Below are 19,094 nucleotides of genomic sequence, written 5' to 3' on the forward strand. Positions count from 1 at the left end.
AACCCCCTCCCCACCCCACCCCCGCAGGTGGGGGTGGGGGTCTAGAAAGGTACTTAAGGCCTTGACCCCAGTTCCTGGTGAGTCTTGGGGTAGCCCAGGGCAATCTGGTGGTGGGATGGCTTTTGATATTAAAAATCACAGATTTGTCCCCCCCCCCCCCCCAGCATTTCTTCATTTGGGTAACTGGAGAGAAGATCTCAATGACCTCGGGGCACAGGTATCATAGAAGACTGGGAAAACCAGAGTCAGAGTCCCAAAGCCCACACTGCAGGTGTTCGCTGAAAAGGTTCGGGAGAACATCTGATGAAGCAGAGCCAGCTTCTCTCCCCTCCACCTGGAGACCAGGTAAGCTTCCCTGCCTGGGGGGGGGAGAGGGAGGAAACAGAGGAGGAGAGGATGGTGGGTCCCAGGAAAGAGCGAATTCAACTTCGCAGACGGGAGCAGAGCAGCCCCCGCAGGGCCCCCAGCCTCCGCCTCGGGCCCCCTCCAGGACTTCCCGGGGGGGGGGCACATGGGCTTGAGATCAGCCCCCACCAAGGGTCCTCTCCCAGATGAGTGGACAGCAGACAGCAGTGGATGTCCTATGGCAGTGGGGCCACGTGCTCATAGACACAGCCAGTGCGCCCTCGAGATTGTTCAGGGTGATGTCCTCCTGGGGCTCCCATGTGACCCTTCGCACGCACTAACCCCACTTTGATGGCCTCAGATGTTCATAAGCCCCCGACAGAGGGTGGGCCCTCACCTGCAGGACGATGGCGGGAGGAAGGGGAGCAGGTGCCCTGGCCTGTGCCTGGGTAGGAATGAGGGGAGCAGGTTGGAGCCCTCCATCAGAGGGCTGGAAGGCCCCCTCGACGTGCCCACACCCCCAAGTCACAGTCCTGGCCCTCTCTCTCCCCCTGCCTTCTGCATCTCTGCCCTGGAAATTCACATGCCCCAGGAATGTGGTCCTGACATTCTACCCAAGCCCGGGACATGGGCTGCATCTGTGGGGAACAGCCCCGATTCCAGCATGATAATCAAAGCCTTGTCTGCCGAGGGGTGCCTTCTCAGCAGCTCCCAGCCAGCCCCACCCCCAGCCTCTAGACCCTGCTGCTAAACAGAGATGCTCCGAGCACCCCGTAAGAGTAGGGTCCCTGAGTGGTGGGAACAGGCCCGCTCTCTCAAGCCTCAGTGACTGCTCAGCTCTCCACATGCCCCACTAGACACAAGGGCCTGAGAGTGAGGGGGGCCGATCATTGACTGCCCGGGCCGGGACACTGGAGACCAAAGGGGGTCCAGTTATAAATTACCCCGGGACAACCTGATAACCGCAGTAGAAGACATGAATGAGGCAGTGAGCCCGTGATCTCTCCAGGGACCCCTGGCACTTGCAGATGGCCCCTAACCTTTACCCAGGGCTTTCCTTCCGCCAGGGACTTTTACACATGCTGGGTGCTACTGGGGACAGCATTCCTATGAGTGTGTCCCGTTCACAGGTGAGAAACAAAGTACCTGACAGCCAGCCAGACAGTAGGGGATCCGGGACCCCCACCCAGCTTTCATTCATTCCACACGGGAGCACCTGCTAGGAGCCAGGCACCGTGCTGAGGGCTAGGGGACGATGAGACAGGTGTGGCCCTGCCCTCTTGCAGCTCTCATCAGGGACATGGACGTGGGCAGGAAAACAAAGGCCAAGGGTCAGGGCGTCAGGAGATGGGAGGTGCAGGGTCCACAGGAGCTGACACCTGGAGTCCTCTGCTCTGGGGGTCTGGGGAGACATCCCTGGGGTGGGGGTGCTGCAGCTGAGTCTGAAGGATGAGGAGCTAACGAGGTCAGAGCTGCCCAAGTGTGGGGCACACCTCCCTTGGGCGCTCAAGCTTACTTTAGACCAGAAGTTCTCAACCTCAGCACTATTGACATCCGGGGCCAGATAACGCTTTGCCGTGGGGGTGGGATGGCCAGCCGCACCCCCGGCCTCTGCCCTTCCATCAGATGCCAGGAACATTCGCCTGCCCCCTCCCCCAAGTGCCGACAACCAAAAACATGCCCAGACCTTACCAAGTGTCCCTGGTGGCGGGGTGGGGGATGGGGAGAGGGCAGAGTCGCCCCAGGGGGAGACCACGGGTTTAGATGCTACGCAAACCTTTTGACAGTGGTAATGTTTTTATTTTTGCGGTTTTACAGTCCCCTTCTATTTATTGCAAGTGTACCGGCTTTTCATTTCCGGCCATGATCTGAAGCTTCCTTTCTGAATACATTTAAGTTTGACACGAAAAAAGTGAGTGGTTGAGGAAGAAAAACGGCGGTGGAATGGCGGCCTGTGGATGCGGACGTGGCGGTCGTGGAGGAAGAGGCAGGGGACAAAGCGTGAGGAGTGCAGGGTCAGGTGAGAGCAGGCTGCGAGGTGCCCAAGGCGTCTGCAGGCTGCGGTGTGGCCCCTCAGCTGCACACCCAGGGACAGGCTTAGGAATCTGGGTGTGTGTGTGGGGGGGGCGCATTCTAGAGGGCATGCCGTCTCCCATGGAAGTTCAAGGCCAGCTTTCCTCCAGCCTGCCCACAGATTGTCTCTCTTGGGCTGGGCACCAGAGGAAGGAACTGGCTTAACTTTGGGGCCCCTGTGGCACGAAAGATAAGAACCCTTCAACACTGGAAGCATGCTCTTTGAGGCAAGAAGCTGGCATTAGGGAAGGCACTGGGGGCCCTGAAATCACGGCGGGGGGGGGGCACCCACTAGACAGTGACATCTCACCATCCGTCTGGGGTATGTGCTCGCGGGGGCCACTGCGCAGGCCCCTCCCTTTGGTTGTTTTCTCTCTTCCAGCCTCTTTTTCTGTTTCCTTCTACCTCTGCCTTGGACTGTTGCTCCCTGTCTGGGTCTCTCTCCCTCTCTCTCCTGGGAATACCTGTACATGCGCCCAAGTTATAGGCAGGAGTACTCACTGTCCTCGGGTGTCACGCAGTGGGCCTCCCCCTCACCTCCCCATCCGGCCCAGGAGGGACCCTGGCCTGCACAGAGTCACTCGTGATGGGTCCGGCGCCCCCGCCTCACGCCTGGCCAGCCTTGAAAACATTCCTCCCGAAGCTCCACTTCCGTCTGCCCGCCCGTCAAGGTAGCTGAAATGCAAATCCTATTCTCTTGGCCGGAAGCTCTGAGCTTCCGCACTTCCCTCCGGCGACACTGTGATGCCATCCCATTAGCGTCACTGCCCAGGAAGCCGCCTGGGCACCAGGAAAATGAGCTGAGTGGACGCTTTGCCACAAAACCTCCGGACAGCCCTCCCTTCCCTGGGCGCTTTACGGTGTGCAAAGCACCCGACCATCCCATTCATCCCGCGTCTCATGCTCTCCCTGCCTTATCCCAGGAAGGCTAGGTTTGGCTGCACCGGATCTGACGAGTGAGTGAGTGAAGCTCAGAGAGGGAAAGCAATCCACCCAGGGTAACACAGCACATGCGGGTCCAGGCCCACCCAACTCCAAGTCCAGATGTGTTCACATTCCATCACAGCCTCTCCCTCCCATTCACACCTTCATTCAGCCAACGTTCGGTGAGCACTTGCCGTCTGCCAGGCTCCCCTCACGGTTCAGGAAATGAAGGCGTGTCTAAGACACGCCAGGTCCCTGCCCTCACGGAGCTGACATGCTTACGAAGGAAGATAGAAAAGAAGCACACACATTGAGAATTCAGAGTTTAATAAATGCTTTGAAGGAAATGAGGGCACGAGGAGAAAGTGGTAGGTAGTTTGGCCCAGGAGCATGGGGCTGGCCCTTCTGGGAAGGTGACAGGTAAGCCGAGACCTGGGCCGCAGGTCTGTTCTCAGACTCAGGGCAGGGAGGCCAGAAGTGCGCCGGGAGGAGCCGCTGCGGGGTCTCGAGGACATGGGGCCGGGGGCGCTGTCGGCCCTGCCTCTTTGGAAGCCCAGCCTGTGCCTGTCTTTTCCGGACCCCTGGCTCGGGGGCGCTCACAGAGGGGCACAGGTGCCAGTGGCCTGCAGGTGCCTCCCGGCCCACCCCTCTCCTGGGACAGGAACCAAGATGGAGCCACACATGGCCAGGTGGCAAGAGGACGAAGCTGGGGTGACGGTGCAGAGGAGCTTGGAGTCGGGTGCTGTCCCCGGGTCACCCTCCGGCCAGCGCTAAGAGCTCCCGCAGGGTTGGTGCCTGGGATTGCCTGAGTCTGAGCGAATCTCAGGGCGCAGGGGGTGCTCACGGAGGACGGTGAGGGGGGGCCCCGGGAGCCCGGGCTGTGTCACGGCATCAATGCCAGGCCCGTACGTGGCTGCCTTGGCTCCTGTCGGCCCTGGCTGAGACCTTCTGCTCGCCCCCTCTGCGCTCATCTCGGGTGGGCGTAGGTGGGCCTGTCTCTCCTCTGAGGAAGGCCCGGGAACCAAGCTCCCAGCAGAGCTCCCTGGGGCGCAGGGCAGGGACCAGACTGCAAGGCCCTCAGACCTCAGACTGCCGGGGATCAAGGCTCAGCTGAGTTTGTGAGCTGCTAAGCGAGGGGCAGAGGCAAGTGAGGGGTCGCTCTACGCACACTCCGGGCACAGCCTACAGCCGGGGCTCCTCCCAGTCGGCCCTGCCTGCCCCAGCAAGACTTGGCGATACAGCCAGAGACTCCTGGCCACAGGCTCAGCTGCCCTGCTCCTGACCCAGGGCTCCCGGGGGTGAGGTCTGCTCACCTTCCCTAGGTCTGGCCCAGCAGTGGCCCTGTGGACCCCACCCTGCCCCCCAAGCTGACAGACACCTCCCCCAACCATACCGCCAGTTCCCTCCCTGGATAGCGGACTGTCTTCTAGGGCTCTCGGGAATATACCTTCCCCATCGGCCCACTCCTGTATCCCAGACTAGACCATCTCTCCCATCCCCATATATGGCATGGGCCTCTTCCCCCACCCAGCAGACCGCTCAGACACCGTCACGGTAGGCCGGACAGTGTGGACTCCGGAGTTAGACCGCCTGCGTCCAAATCCTGCCTCTAACACTTACTGACAGTGCGACCCGGGCAATTCTGTTAAATGCTCCGTGCCTCAGTCTCCCCACCTGGTATAGGAAAGAGCCATGAGTTCATAGAACGGCGCCTACAGCAATGTCACTGCTCTACAAGTGTGGGGGCTCCCCTGATCGCGGACATGCCCCACTCCCGCCTGACCCCAGGACACCTGTTGCAGTGCTCTGCCTGCTGGGCCAGACGTCCTTGGACGCTGACACATGCTGGGCAGAGTCTGAGTTCTTCTCATCCTGGGGACCATGCGATCCCACTCCTGCTAGGTCCCCCCACGTTCCCCAGCCCCTCTCCCCCAACCACTCTCAGCTTGTTCCACTCCCCTACCAGACCACGGGGCAGAGGGCCCTCTGTGTCCCAGGTCAATGAGGAATACCTATACTGATATATCTGCTTGGCCATGACTTGTCCCTGCAAAGGGGGTTCAGGAATGATGTGTGTGTCCTCAGGGAGAAGAATTTGGAGGGGAGCAAGTAACTGGGAAGTGTGGTGGCAATTTGAGAGATTATGTAGGCATGGGGCACCCCAGGCAGGCTTTGAGGAGGGAAGAAGGCCTTGTAGGGCAATGCTTGGGCTACATGGTGACTAATATGAAGCTATTGCCATGCGGTGCTTGACAGGTGCCTGAGGGAGGGATTCTACACGTACCGCCTCATCGATCCTGCTTGGGGACTTTATGAAGGAGAAACTATTACTCTCTCTCTCTAACAGATAAGGAAACGGAGGCTCAAAAAGATTCAGGATGTGTGCGGAGGGCCAACTGGGCTGGCTCCAGAGTGGGCGCCCCTGAATATTTCTCTGCTGCCCCTGGAAGGGCCAGGTTCTCCAGATGAAGGATACCAGCCCTGCCTTCCCATGCAAGCTGAACCTCAGGAGAAGAGGTACGACTAAGCATGATGACAAGAAAAATGGGAATGTGGCTGGGGAGGAGGAGGGACTGAGAGCCATCAGTGACCCAGATGGCGATCCAGACCTTGCCTGCCTTGTCACTGGTTGACTCTTACGTGGTCTCCGCCCTCAAGGGTCTCAGACCCCGCAGGCCCTGCCAGGACACGTAATGTCACATGAACGGCATATGGTGTGCTTCTATCCAAAGACAGGAGGGTGAGGAGGGCTGCCCCTCATTCCAGCTTGCTTCCCGGACTCCCAGCACACCTGCCGAGACACTACTCACCTTCAAGTTCCCAGTATTGGTCTGACAACTGCCAGTCCGCTCTGGACAGCCAGCGATGTCTACCAAGGCCAACCAGCTAGGGAGAGGGCACTGAGCTGGGCTCAGACACACCTGGGTCTGAATCTCAATTCTGCAACTCCCCAGCTGCGTGTCCGTGAACGAGTCACTTCACATCTCCAACCCCCCATTTCCTCACCTGGAGAGTGAAGATAATACCCAGTCACATCCACTCATACAACCACTATCCCTTGAGCACCTACTGTGTCCCAGATATTTTCCTAAGTCTTGGGGACACAGAGGAGAGCAAGATAGAGTCGCTGTCCTCATGGAGCTGACAGTCAAGCGGGGGAAACAGATAATAAAGATGTAATTTCAAGGAAGAAACAGAGTGAGGAGAGTGACCAGAGGAAGCTGCTTCAGATCAGGTCATCGGGGAAGGCCTGAGAAGAGGCTTCAAACGGCAACCTGAAAGATAAGGAGTTGGTCATGAAAAAGCCTGGGAACAGTCCCAAACAGATGGAACAGAGATTGCCAAGGCCTTTGGGTGGGGAGAAGTGGTCGGTGTGGCTGCAGCCTGTGAAGAGGTTTGGGGCGGCGGGGGGAGGGGGGCGCGTTCAGGGAGGTGGGAAAGGACCAGTCGGGGGAGGGGTTGGGGTTTTATTCAGAACACAACAGGAAGCCACTAGAAGCTTTTAAGCATGCAAGTGACACTTCCCCCACTTAGTCATATTATACACAAAAGCAGAGCACACAGGGCATGCTCGGTGAATGTTGGTTGACTCGTATGTGGTCTCCACCCCAGTGGGTCTCAGAGCCCCCAGGCCTCGCCAGGCCTTGCAAATGTCATGTGGATAGCGTGTGGCTCAGCTTTATGCGGAGGGGGAGCACAAGACGGCCACAGCCTCTCCTTCCAGGCCAGGTGTTCTCCGTGCCCTGCCCTCTGGCAGACTCTGCCAGCCGGCCACCTTCTCAGAGATAAATGGTGGGCAAACACAAACTCAACTCGTTGTCCCAAAACAGCCATCAGGGAATTTCCAGCACCTGGGAAAAGCACACAGAAGATACCGTTTGTGAGAAGAGTTTTCCAAGCGCAGAGAATTTCCATCAAGGGGAAGTGTCCTCCAAGGGGCTCTTAGACTCCCCAGCCATCTGCAGCGGCAGAGGCCGTCTGGAGGGAGGGGGCGACGGGGGGAAGACGGGAGCCTGGGAAGACAGCACAACCCTTTAATGTGGAACAGCCAGGAGAGGACAGCAGGCCAGGGCAGGGACCAGTGAAGTCAAAGGCATGAAGGACCCTCAGAGGAGGCCGGCAGGAAGGTCAGCTCTTGGGGAGGGAATTTAGCTGTCAAAACTGAAAGTGCAGCTTCCTTTTGACCCAGCAGTTTCACCACTAGGAATTCACCCTCAGCCATATTTGCATCTGTGGACAAGGATATTCATTGCCGTAGAGGGTTAAAAAACACCCTGAACGTCCACCGGCCAGGGACTAAGTGACGGCAAGAGAAATCTCCATCTCCATCTCTGATCAGACCTCCTCCACCTCTCCCATTCTCTCCTCTCCAGCCACTCTGGCCTCCTTGTCTTCCCTTCAATGTGCCGGGCATGGTCCTACCTCAGGGCCTTTGCACTTGCAACCCCTCTACCTGAGCCATTCTTCCCTCAGATCCCCACTTCTGCGGTAGGCAGCTTCAAAGATGGCCTGGTATGACCTCTGCCTCATTGCGGAACCATTATGGAATCCCCTCCCGCAGAGTATGGGCTGGGCTTGCTGACAGAATACAGATGTGATGGAATGTCGCTTCTGACGTTAGCTGCAAAAAAACACCATGGCTTCCATCTTGGGCTCTCTCTCCCTCTCTTCTTGGCACGTATTCTCTCTCTCTCTCTGTCTCGGATCAGTTGTGCTGGGGGAAGCAGGTGGCCCTGTTGCAAGCGGCCCTTGGGAGAGGCCCAAGTGGCCAGCCCGTGAAACAGAAGCTGCCACAACCACGAGTGTGGGCTTGTATGTGGGTGCCTCGGCCCCAAGCAAGCCCTGGGGTGACCACAGCCCCAGCCCCCAGCTGGACTGCGACCCATGAGAGACTTGGGGCCAGAGCTTCCAACGCATCTGTGCCTAGATCCCTGACCCCATAAAACGGCTGAGTTTGGGGGTAATTTGCTGCACAGCAAGAACGAATTCAATTTCCTCCTCAGATGTTTCTGCTCAAGTGTCTCTTGGCCATAATGGCCTCCCCTAACCACACCCACCACACCCGACGCGTCATTTGCATATTTGCCCGTTATCTCTCCCTACCAGCCCAGCAGCTCCTTGGAGCAGAAACGGTGTCATTTTTTTTTTAATTTTTTTTATTAGTTTTCTTTATTTTTGAGAGGCAGAGAGAGCCAGAGCACGTGTGGGGGAGGGGCACACAGAGAGGGAGACACAGAATCGGAAGCAGGCTCCAGGCTCCGAGCCGTCAGCACAGAGCCCGACGTGGGGCCCGAACTCACGAACCGCAAGATGCTGCCCTGAGCCGAAGTCGGAAGCTCCACCGACCGAGCCGCCCAGGCGCCCCGAAACGGTGTCCATTTTGTTCACTGTTGTGTCTCTAATGCCCCGAGCGGCACCTGGCACATAGAAGGTGCTAAGTAAATACTAAGCTAATAATCCACAAGTGAAAAAGAAGTGGGTAGATTAAAATATGCTGACCCAAAATGACCCCCGAGGAATATTAAGTGGAAAAAGCAAGGCACAGAAAAGGATAGACAAGAAGCTGGTAGCCGCGGCTGAAGGTTTCACAAGGAGACATTACTTGACCCGGGGCTGGAGGGGAAGGCAGGAAGAAGGAGGAACAGGGTTTTAGCAGAATGAGCGGCCTGGGTCTCCTCTGGACCCCGTGAGGGTGCCAGCCCAGGTGCTCTTCTGAGGCGGCCCAGCCCAATCCCACACACGGGGCTCTTGGCCACACACGGCGCCCGCCCAGCAACCTGCTGGGCCCTCCTGCTTCCTCCCCACCTCAATCCTGCTCCTACTCCAGGTCCACCGGGCACCTGACCTTTTATCTTCCTGCTCCCGGCCTATACCTTGGCATATATTTTCCCGAACTGGATTCATCATGATTCGTGGGGTGCCTGGGTGGCTCAGTCGGTTGAGTGCCCGACTCTTGGTTTTGGTTCAGGTCATGGTGCCAGGGTCATGGGATCGAGCCCCAAGTCAGGCTCCACGCTGCGCTTGGAGCCTGCTTGGGATTCTCTCTCTCTCTCTTTCTCTCTCTCTCTCTGCCCGTCTCCCCCACTCGTGCTCTCTCTCTCTCTCCTCTCTCTAAAAAAAAAAAATTAAAAAGAATCATCCACAGGCCCCTTTGGCTTGATATCTCCCTGGGAAGTGTCGCCTGACCCAGCACCACCTGGGATCCAAGCCCTGGCTACTCCGTCTGCTTGACTGGGCTTCTCAGTCCCTGGGGGATTCAGAAACTGCCACAGGGTGGGGAGCGGAGGAGGTACAAGCGGCCTCACTGGATAAACATGAACAGCACGGCTTGGCTGCACCCCCCACCCCCACCCGCACCCGTGCTCTAGACACAGGCGGTAAATGTACTTTCGTAGACTCTCCCTCTATGTATCTCTCCAGTTCTGCCTCCCTGTGTCTCTATTCCTTTTCCCCTGTTTCTCTCTGTACGTCTCTCTGTCTTCGCCTCTGTCTCTGGTTGTCTATATCTCCATCTATACTATGGTTCTCTGTTTCTGGGTGTCTCATACTCATCCTTCCCTCTCTGTGTCTGGCCTGGTCTGTGCTCCCCCCCCGCGCCCCCCTTACGTGAACTGTATGCATCCCCACTGTAATGCTAAATCGCAGCCGCCATGAAAATCCCCAAACTGCCACGATATTACCAGTTGTGTTACAGTCATCACCCCGAGAGCCAACCACATACCAGGCACGATGCCAAGTGCTCGGCACATGCTGACTGCTTAAAATCCTCACAAACCCCCATACGGTAGGTGGGACTCTCACCCCATTTGGGGGAAGGGGTCGCTAAGGCTCAGGGAAAACAGAGGACTTGACCAAAGACACACAGCTGGTGGTGAGGCCAGAATCTGCACCCAGGCAACCTGCCCTTCATCCACACACATCGTGGCTCCTCACCTTCACCTCTCCATACCCCTGTGGTGGAGCACTTTTCAGGGAGTCTCCAGCCTCCACCCTAAGAATGAGCTCAGGCTGATACATGCAGCTTAGGTGCAGCCCCCCTCCATTCCCTATGGGTGGCCCACCCTGGCCCAGGGGCAAGGGGACAGCTGCTGATGTGAGGGGCAGGAAGGTTTTGCTGTCCCCCCTCCGCGTGCCCCTTCCACCCACAGGCACCCTCTTCGGTCACTGCAAGGCAGGCTCTGTCACACTCCTCTCATGAACGAGCATTGACGAAGGCCAGCTTTGTGCCAGGTACTAAGGCTACAGGAACGACGAGGCAGACCCGATCCTGTCTGAAAGCTCATGCTCCAGCAAGGAGAGTGCCTGGGACATTAGTGCCGTGAAGGGAGTCCCTGGGAATTGAGGGTGGGCCTGGCGCCTGCCCCGATCAGTCAGGCCCGGTGCAGCCTAGTGAGCCCTGCCCCGACGAGTTGTCCCAGGAGTCCCTTGGAGCCTCCTTCCCTCCCGTTAATGGAGAACTCCGGTCCCTACACTCGACCCTCACCCAGCTGCTCCCCACCCTCCCCCCACCGTGTGTAAGAGACTCCAGAGCACAGCCTTTTCTTCTACAACAGGGCTTTGGTCTCAGTTTCCCTGCCTAGTTCCCCGCCCAACCGACTTCCCTGGGTTTGCGCCCTATGCCTGTATAGTCCCCAGCCGGCTGAAGTCCTGACCACTGGGGAGAGGACAGACCAGGCTCCTCCTAAGGATCTCCAACTGCCCTGCCCACTTAGTGTCTACCTAAGGCCACACCCCCAGGCCCTGCCCCTTCCCGGCCACACCCCCAGGACACCTTCCTGGCCATGCCCCTCAGACTCCAGCCTTCCCCTGGGCCAGTGCCTGGGCCTCCTCATGTTTCCCCTGACACCAGGCCCCTGAGCGCCCAGCTTCCCTTGCTATACCCACTCCACTAAGTCATTTAAAACCGCTAGAACTGAGCAGTTGCAGGACTGTGGGTTTTACTTCCAGTTTTTATTAAGCTTATTAAAATTCTCACCTCCTCCTATCCCCCAAAGCCCAATTTCTGCCTGGCCCTGTGCCTGGGGCCAGACTCATTTGTATGAAAGGCCCAGTGGCCTGCATATTGCCCCAACCCGTGCTTCCAAGAGCACGCAGAGGATGTGGCAGAATTTCAATCACCGTGACCAGCCTCGGCAAGGCCAAGGACACAGCCTGCCCCCTCAGCCCTACCTCCTGAAGACCCGCTGGCTACTCCCAGCTAACGGATCCTGGGTCCCATCTAGAATCTTCAGACTGCTCTGCAGGCCCTGACTTGCTTCTAACATTCCAACTCATTCCTTCAACAAATATTTATTAAGCGTCCTCTCTATGCAAAGCATTGGACCAGCCACTGAGAATACAGCTGTGGATAAGGCATGGCCATTCCCCCAAGGCTAATGAGGAGGACGACATAAATAGAGAAGTAAAATCAATTATTACAAATACTAAAATAGAAAGACAGAAGCTGTATCTAAAACTGGCAGCCCATGGGCTGAATCCAACCTGCAGATGTTGGCTAGAGCTGTAAAAAATGGATATATATATATTTTTTGCCAACATTTAAAAATCTGGAGGATTTCCATTAAAATCTGGGAGTTACGGCTTCTCTTGTACAAGTAGGAAACTCTGGCGACAATGGGTCCACAGTTTCCCTCGGCAACCCTCAGCCGTCTGATCGGACCCGTGCCGTTTAGTTGGAGCCTATGGCCACCAAGCCTCACAGGCCCCACCGGGCCCATGTGTCCCTGTCCCCTGCCTGTGCCATTCCTGTCCCCTGTGCCATTCCTGCAGTATTCCTACTCTCTCACCCATCTTCCCTCCCAGGTCCCTTTTCGACCCCCGAAAGGGACCTGAGGGAGAGAAAGGCCCGCTTTACCTGGGCGTGGGGAAAGGCCTGGAAAAGGAGGTGAGCTTCGAGCTGGGTCTGGCAAGGTCAGCACGTGTTCACCGACAAGGGGCAGCGGGAGGGAGGGAAGGAGGAGACAGGCAGCGGGAGAGGCCCAAGCAAAGTGGGAGGGGCAGAGCAGTGCATTCTGGGCCTCCCACGGCTGCTGAGTTTGGCATCACCTGTTCTCCTGGGGCCCCGGACTCAGGACTGTTCCAGTTCTGCTTCTGATCTGCTGGGACCTGCCACAGACAGGTGAGAATAATGCTACAGGAGAGTGTGGGCCCAGGGGCTTAGGGAACACAGAAAGGATAGGTTTCCAGAGCGCTTGGATGGTTCAGTCGGTTAAGTGTCCTACTCTTGATTTCGGCTCAGGTTGTTGTCCCAAGGTTTGGGAGATCGAGCCCCGCATCGGGCTCCACACTGTAAGCATGGAGCCTGCTTGGGATTCTCTCTCCCTCTCTCTCTGTCCCTCTTCCACTTGTGTGGAACTCTCTCTCAAAATACATAAACTTTAAAAAAAGGACAGGTTTCCAACTGCATCGCCTCTAAGGCACGTTCTAACTCCAGTAACTGGAATTTTTTTTTAACGTTTATTTATTTTTGAGAGAGACAGACAGACGGCACGTGAGGGGGAGGAGCAGAGAGAGAGAGGGAGACACAAAACCCAAGGCAGGCTCCAGGCTCTGAGCTGTCAGCAGAGTCCAATGCAGGGCTCGAACTCCTGAGCCGTGAGATCATGACCTGAGCCGAAGTTGGACCCTTCACCGACTGAGCCACCCAGGCACCCCTGGAATTTTCTTTTTTTAAGTTTCTTACTCTGAAATAATTATTGATTTGCAGGAGATCGCAAAGAACTGTGCAGGAATGTTTCACACACCCTTCCCCCACTATTAACACACAACCCATATGGTCCTAGGGTACAACAGCCAAGTCAAGGAGTTGCCCTTGACCCAATCCATGGAGTTGATTCAGGTTTCCCCAGTTATGCATGCACCTGTGAGTGTGTGTGTGTGTGCACAGCTCTGTGACAATTTTGTCACGTCCGTAGCCTTGCCTACTCACCACTGCAGTCAAGAGACTCGACTGCACCATCACAAGACCCCCTAATGTCACCCCTTTATAGCCCCACCCATCGTTCTGCCACTCCTACTCCCTGGCAACCCCTCGTCTGTTCTCTGTGTCTATAATTATGTTATCGCACAGATGTTACGTGAATGGAATCGTGCAGTATGTGTCCTCAGAGATTGGCTCTTTCCCGCTCAACTTAATACCCTTTAGGTCCATCCCAGTTGTTGTGTGTTATCAGTGACCAGTTCCCTGAAAAAGAATCTTATTGAAGTATAGTTGACATACAATGTTGTATTTGTTTCAGGTGGACAACGTAGTGACTCGACAACTCTATACGTGACTGGTGCTCTCCATGCTGAGTGTTGTCGGCCTCTGTCACCGGAGAGTGTTACTGACTGCATTCCCTGTGCTGTGCTTTCCACCCCCCTGGCTTGTTTTGTCACTAGAAGTTTGTACCTCTTAATCCCTGTCACCTGTTTCACCACCACCCCAGCCACCTCCCCTCTGGCAACTGCCAGTGTGTGCTCTGTATTTAAGCATCTGTTTGTTTTTGTGTCCATTCATTTGTTTTGTTTTTTAAACTCCTGCATGTCAGTGAACTCACATGGTATTTGACTTTCTCTGACTTATTCGCTTATTCCCTCTAGGTCCATCCACGTTACAAACGGCAAGAGCTCATTCCTTTTTTATGGCCGAGTAATATTCCATTGTGTATATACACCACATCTCTATCCACTCATCTATGGCTGGACACTTGGGCTGCCTCCATTTCTTGGCTATCGTAAATAACGCTGCTGTGAGCATAGGGGTGCATATATCTTTTCAAAGTAGTGGTTTTTTTCTTTGTGTGAATCCCAGGAGTGGAATTTCTGGGTTATAGGGTAATTCTATTTTTAATTTTTTGAGGAACCTCCCTGCGGTTTTCAAGAGGAGCTGCACCAGCCTGCATTCGCGCCCACAGTGCATTCCCTTGTCTCCACATCCTCACCAACGCGTGTTATTTCTAGCAGTTGGTTGGTTCCTTTTTGTTGCTGAGTACTATTCCATGGTGTGGATACGCCACGGTTCATTTATTTACTCCTCCACTGAAGGACATTTGGTTAGTTTCCAGCTTGGGGCTCTTACAAATGAAGCTGCTATGAACATTCATGTACAGTTTCCTGCGTGAAAAGAAGTCTTCCTTTTTCTGGGATCAATGCCCAAGAACGCAATTGCTGGGACCGTTTTTACCTTTGAGAAGGAACTGCCGAAGTATTTTCCAGAGTGGCTATAGCGTTTCACATTCCTGCCAGCAACGTACAGGCGATCGACTTTCCTGGTAACTGGAATTTTATTTAAAAACAAAACACTACAGTTCTCATGGGGGCTCAATTTTGCTGCAGTCTCGATCTCTCTGAGCAACCCCAGGACGAGGACCTCCCCCAACCCCCGTCCTTGGCAGCCTGTCGGCTGGCCACCCCCTGGCGATAAGCCCGCAGAGAGCAGGGCCGGGCCCTGCTCAGATCTGCCCCCCGGATCCAGCACACGCATGGTGCCTAGCAGTTGCTCAGTGGAAGCAAATTAAATCACACACAACAACTAGTGAAGGCAGCAAAGACCCACAGCCAGCCAATCAGAGGAGGGCAGAGGCCAGCCCCAGGGTTCGCAGGGCATCGCTTAACTCCCTCTGCCAGAGGCAGCCTAACGGGAACATGCTCAATTCAGCAAGGCCCCCATCAGCAGTCAAGCTTGAACAACACGGGTTTGAACAGCACGGGTTCACTTACAGCATGGATTGTTTTTTCAATAAGTACAGTACTTTAGATGTATTTTCTCTTTCTTGTGATATTCTCTCTTTTTTTTTTTTTTAATTTTAGAAAGAGAGAGAGAGAGAGAATGAGCAGGGGAGAGGGGCAGAGAGAGAGAGAGAGAGAGAGAGAGATCCAGAGAACCTTAATGTGGGGCTCAATCCCACAACCCCGGAATCATGACCCAAAGTCAAGAGTCAGATGATCAACCAACTGAGCCACCCAGGCGCCCCATTTAGGGTATTGTTAATTGTATTTTCTTTCCCTGGTTATTTTATTGGAAGAATTAAAAAAAAATTTTTTAACGTTTACTCATTTTTGAGAGAGAGTATTTTAAAAAAAATTTTTTTAACGTTTATTCATTTTTGAGAGACAGAGCACGAGCAGGGGAGGGGCAGAGAAAGGGAGACACAGAATCCAAAGCAGGCTCCAGGATCTGAGCTGTCAGCACAGAGCCTAACACGGGGCTTGAACTCACGAACCGTGAGGTCACGACCTGAGCCGAAGTCAGATGCTCAACTGACTGAGCCCCGCCGGGCACCCCAAGAATACAGTATTAATACATACGCCAATATGTATTAATCGATTCTTCATGTTGTCAGTACGGCTTCCTGTCAACAGTAGGCTATTAGTAGTTAAGTTTTGCGAGGGTTAAAAGCTTTTGACCGCATGGGGAGTCAGTACTCCTAACCCCCATGTTGTTCAAGGGTCACCTGTACACGCAGAAAAAATCTAACTCTTCTTATAAAAAAGCACAGATGTACATAGAATACATAAACAGATATGCGGCACACCCGTGGAGTTCAAATTTCACGGAGGAAGGGAGAATTAGGAAGAAACACTTCTAACAAGGCTCCTAGGAGAGCAGTGATGAAAACAGGGTTGAGAAACACTGCCCTGGAAGCACATCCTCGCCCCTCCGCCTGTGGAGGAGGTCGCTCTGACTGGCCGAGGAGCAGAACAGGACCTTCCAAAAAGGCACTCCTGCCTATCGCACTGCCCTGATCCAGAGGGAGGTCTGAACCGCCAAGCATGCCCCCATGCTCTCAGCAGCATCTCGCCCCGCATCCCCCATGCTCCAGCTCACGCCGAAGCCGCAGGTGAACTATGGATTCACCCTGTTGGGCCTCCTTGCCTTTGCACCTGCTGTTCCTTCTGCCTGAAATGCCTTTCCCTACTCTTTGCCAATCTCTGTTCGAGGAGTGGCCCACTTGTCACCTCTGCGGGGGTCCCTTCACCTCTCCAAGTGCAGCAGATGACTACGATGTTCTCCGTGCCTGTGTGGCAGCCTTTAACGCACCCGGTTGCCACTAAGCTGTGTCCTACGTGTCCTAGATGGTTCCTCCAACTCGGCTCTGGGTTCCCTGGAGACAGAGGCTGCATCTCACTCACCTGCAGCATCTCACAGGCATCTCAAATTAGCCTCGAATCTGAGCTCCTGATTCCCGCCCCTATGCCCATCCCTCCTTCCTCCTCCCCAGCCTTCACCCCTCCCCCCCTTCATCTCCTTGCCCCTTCTCCGCCCCCACCCCATCCCTCCGAAGTGCGACCCATCAGCACTCCTGTTGGTTCCACCTTGCAAACATATCCAGTAGCCAACCACCTGTCACACCTCCACCATTGCCGCCCTGGTCTAAGCCACCCGCATCTCTCACCTGGACCATCCCAGTAGCCCTCTCACATCTTCCTTGCTTAAAACCCTCAGCGGCTCCCCACTACCCCACCATAGCAAGCGCCCACGTCTCCTGGCCCGGGATCCTCAGACAGCCACAAGCCCGCCCCACTTCCCACTTCCCCACCCCCCACCCCCACCAGCACAGTCCCCACCAGCCACTCCAGGTGGCACCTTCCCCGAACCTGCCCTGAAAACCCTTCACTAGCTTCCTCCCTGATGCCCTGGGGAGAAGAGGGAGGCCCTGCCCCCTCCACCTCTGATCTCACACCCCCCTGCCCTTGCTCTCCAGGCTCCTCCCACGGCCACCTCGTCAGGGATTGTCCGCCCTGAGAACATGCGCCTGCCCGGGGCCCTCCTCCTTGCTGCCCTTCTCCCTGGAACACGCTCTCCAACCCCCTTTACCCCCTCTGCCCCCAACTCAGCCACCGACTAACCACCCCCATCCTTTACGCCTCAAGAGGGCGCACCCCCTTCTGGGCAAGGTCCCCTGTGACAGCCTTGGGGCTGCTTCTTCCTATCAGTGGCTCCAATACTGCTTAAATCACCGCCTCCCCCTCTAGACAAAAGCCCCCAGGACAGAGAGCCTGTGGGGTTCTCCCCGCACCTGATCCCGGGGGGAGATGCTCAAGGACTATCTGTGGAAGGAAGAAAGGGAGGGAGGGACGGACGGAAGGAGGGAGGCAAAATGAAGCAAGAATGTCTGTCTGCCTCTGTCACCCGTTACCTGACAGCGAGGGCTTTCCCACCTTTCCAACCAGCAACCAGCCTTTACGGCTTAATTTGATGCGGAGCGTTTCTCCAAGTTTCTGTCTGTCCCAGGGTGAAAGACCCACCTGCGCCCAGGGGAGAGGCTGGCGGTCAGGGCCCACCTCCCCCAGCTCCCAACTGACCAGCCCTGCCCTCTGCCCCCCCCCAGCACCACCCGCCACCTGCAGTCACAGGGAAAACGAAGCCCAGATGACCGGCAGCAACGCGGAGTCAAAATACATTTGCAACTGAAGTCCCGTGGCCCCAGGAAGCAGAGAGAAGCCAAGGGGAAAGGAAGGAGCCCGGAGGCAGGAGGAAAGAGCAAATCTGAGGGAGGGGCTGGCGCTGGGGCAGGTGGCTGGGTGGTTTCCGCCTCAGGAAACATGAGGGCAAGATATGCACTCTTTTAAGGAACTAAGGATACAGACTCGGAGTAATGCCCGTGCAAAGTGCCCCATAAACGGGGCAGGCAGATAGCTTATCATCCGAACCAGAGCGGCCAGGAGGCGTGGTCGCCGATCCTTGGTTCGGTTAGGCACGCACCAGTGCATCCGGGCCCCTGTTCTCACCCGAGAGCCCAACCCTGTTTAACAAGCAAGTACTGAGCACACTCCACGTGTCCACTCACGCCACTGGCTCTTCCGTGGGTGGTTTCATCTCATTGCTCAGAATCATCCTGGCGCTGCTTTTTCACAGGCGACGCAGGGGCTCGGAGAATACAGGTAACTTGCCCCAGGCTGCGCAGCGTGATGTGGCTCCGCTGGGGTCGGATCCCGTCTGTCCGGTTCCAGGGCCCACGCTTGCTCTGTGAGCCCAAACTGCAAACCCAAAGGCTCAAGCACCAGCAGCCCCGCTGCGGGGACTCTAGTCGCCTCAGTGGCTCTCACGCGTTCACCAAGGATGAGCTGAGAGGGCCAGGCTTTCGGGTTGCAGCAGTGAAGGAGAGGGACAAGGCCCCCGCTCTCACAGAGCCCACCGTGTAGGGCATGGTCCTCAGCCAGGCAGGACTTCGCCTCCCAAGGAACATTCGGCAGTGTCTGGAGACACTGTGGTTGTCGTGACTTGGGGACGGGGGTGCTACCGGGGCATCCGGCAGGCAGAGACCAAGGATGCTGCTGATCCCACCATGTCCAGGACAGCCCCTCTCGTCCCACAACAAAGAATGATCTGGCATGAAACGTTGGGCCAAGGTCGAGAAATCCTGGTCTGGGGAGAAGGGAGGGGTGCCATTAGGAACCAAAAGGGTATATAAGTTCTTGTATCATTCAACAGACATCCACCGAGTGTTGAGTGCATGAGGCAAGCTGTGAACCATGAAGAAAAACAATACAGGAGGGAATAGATAGCAAGGGGGGGGGAGGACCCCCTAAGGAGATGACCTTTGAGACGGGTCTGAAGGAGTGAGGGAGCTAGCCAGCAGCCCCGGGGTTGGGCTGGACCAGCTCAGAGTGCGAGGAACAGCCAGGAGGGACTGAAATGCAGGAGAGGAGTTAGTTCGAGAGGAAGGCAAAGGCCACGCTTTGTAGTCAGGGGAAGGTTCTGGATCTGATTCTACAAATGTAACCTTTGATAAATACCAACCAGAAATGGCAAAAACAGACTTCATTTA

The 19,094-nt window shown here is 55.9% G+C and overlaps 1 protein-coding gene and 1 long non-coding RNA gene across 7 annotated transcripts in view; one reads left to right on the forward strand and one right to left on the reverse strand.

Annotated features, from left to right (window-relative positions):
* Positions 1 to 19,094, reverse strand: part of GSG1L (GSG1 like) — a 205,413-nt gene that overhangs the window by 48,270 nt on the left and 138,049 nt on the right. The window contains exon 4 of one of the 6 annotated variants that reach the window (XM_053213136.1): positions 17,647 to 18,691. The exons of the other annotated variants lie outside the window; for them this stretch is intronic. Within the exon in view, the coding sequence (XP_053069111.1) occupies positions 18,369 to 18,691 (323 nt within the window). The 3' untranslated portion in view covers positions 17,647 to 18,368. Of the gene's footprint in view, positions 1 to 17,646; positions 18,692 to 19,094 lie in introns of those variants that run through there. 6 annotated transcript variants of the gene reach the window in all.
* Positions 2,255 to 13,983, forward strand: LOC128313604 (uncharacterized). Its single transcript, XR_008294534.1, has 3 exons — positions 2,255 to 2,365; positions 5,690 to 5,859; positions 13,924 to 13,983. It is a non-coding gene; the product is annotated as an uncharacterized LOC128313604 (long non-coding RNA).

This window comes from Acinonyx jubatus, chromosome E3 (genome assembly GCF_027475565.1).
Source record: "Acinonyx jubatus isolate Ajub_Pintada_27869175 chromosome E3, VMU_Ajub_asm_v1.0, whole genome shotgun sequence".
Classification (NCBI taxonomy): Eukaryota; Metazoa; Chordata; class Mammalia; order Carnivora; family Felidae; genus Acinonyx; species Acinonyx jubatus.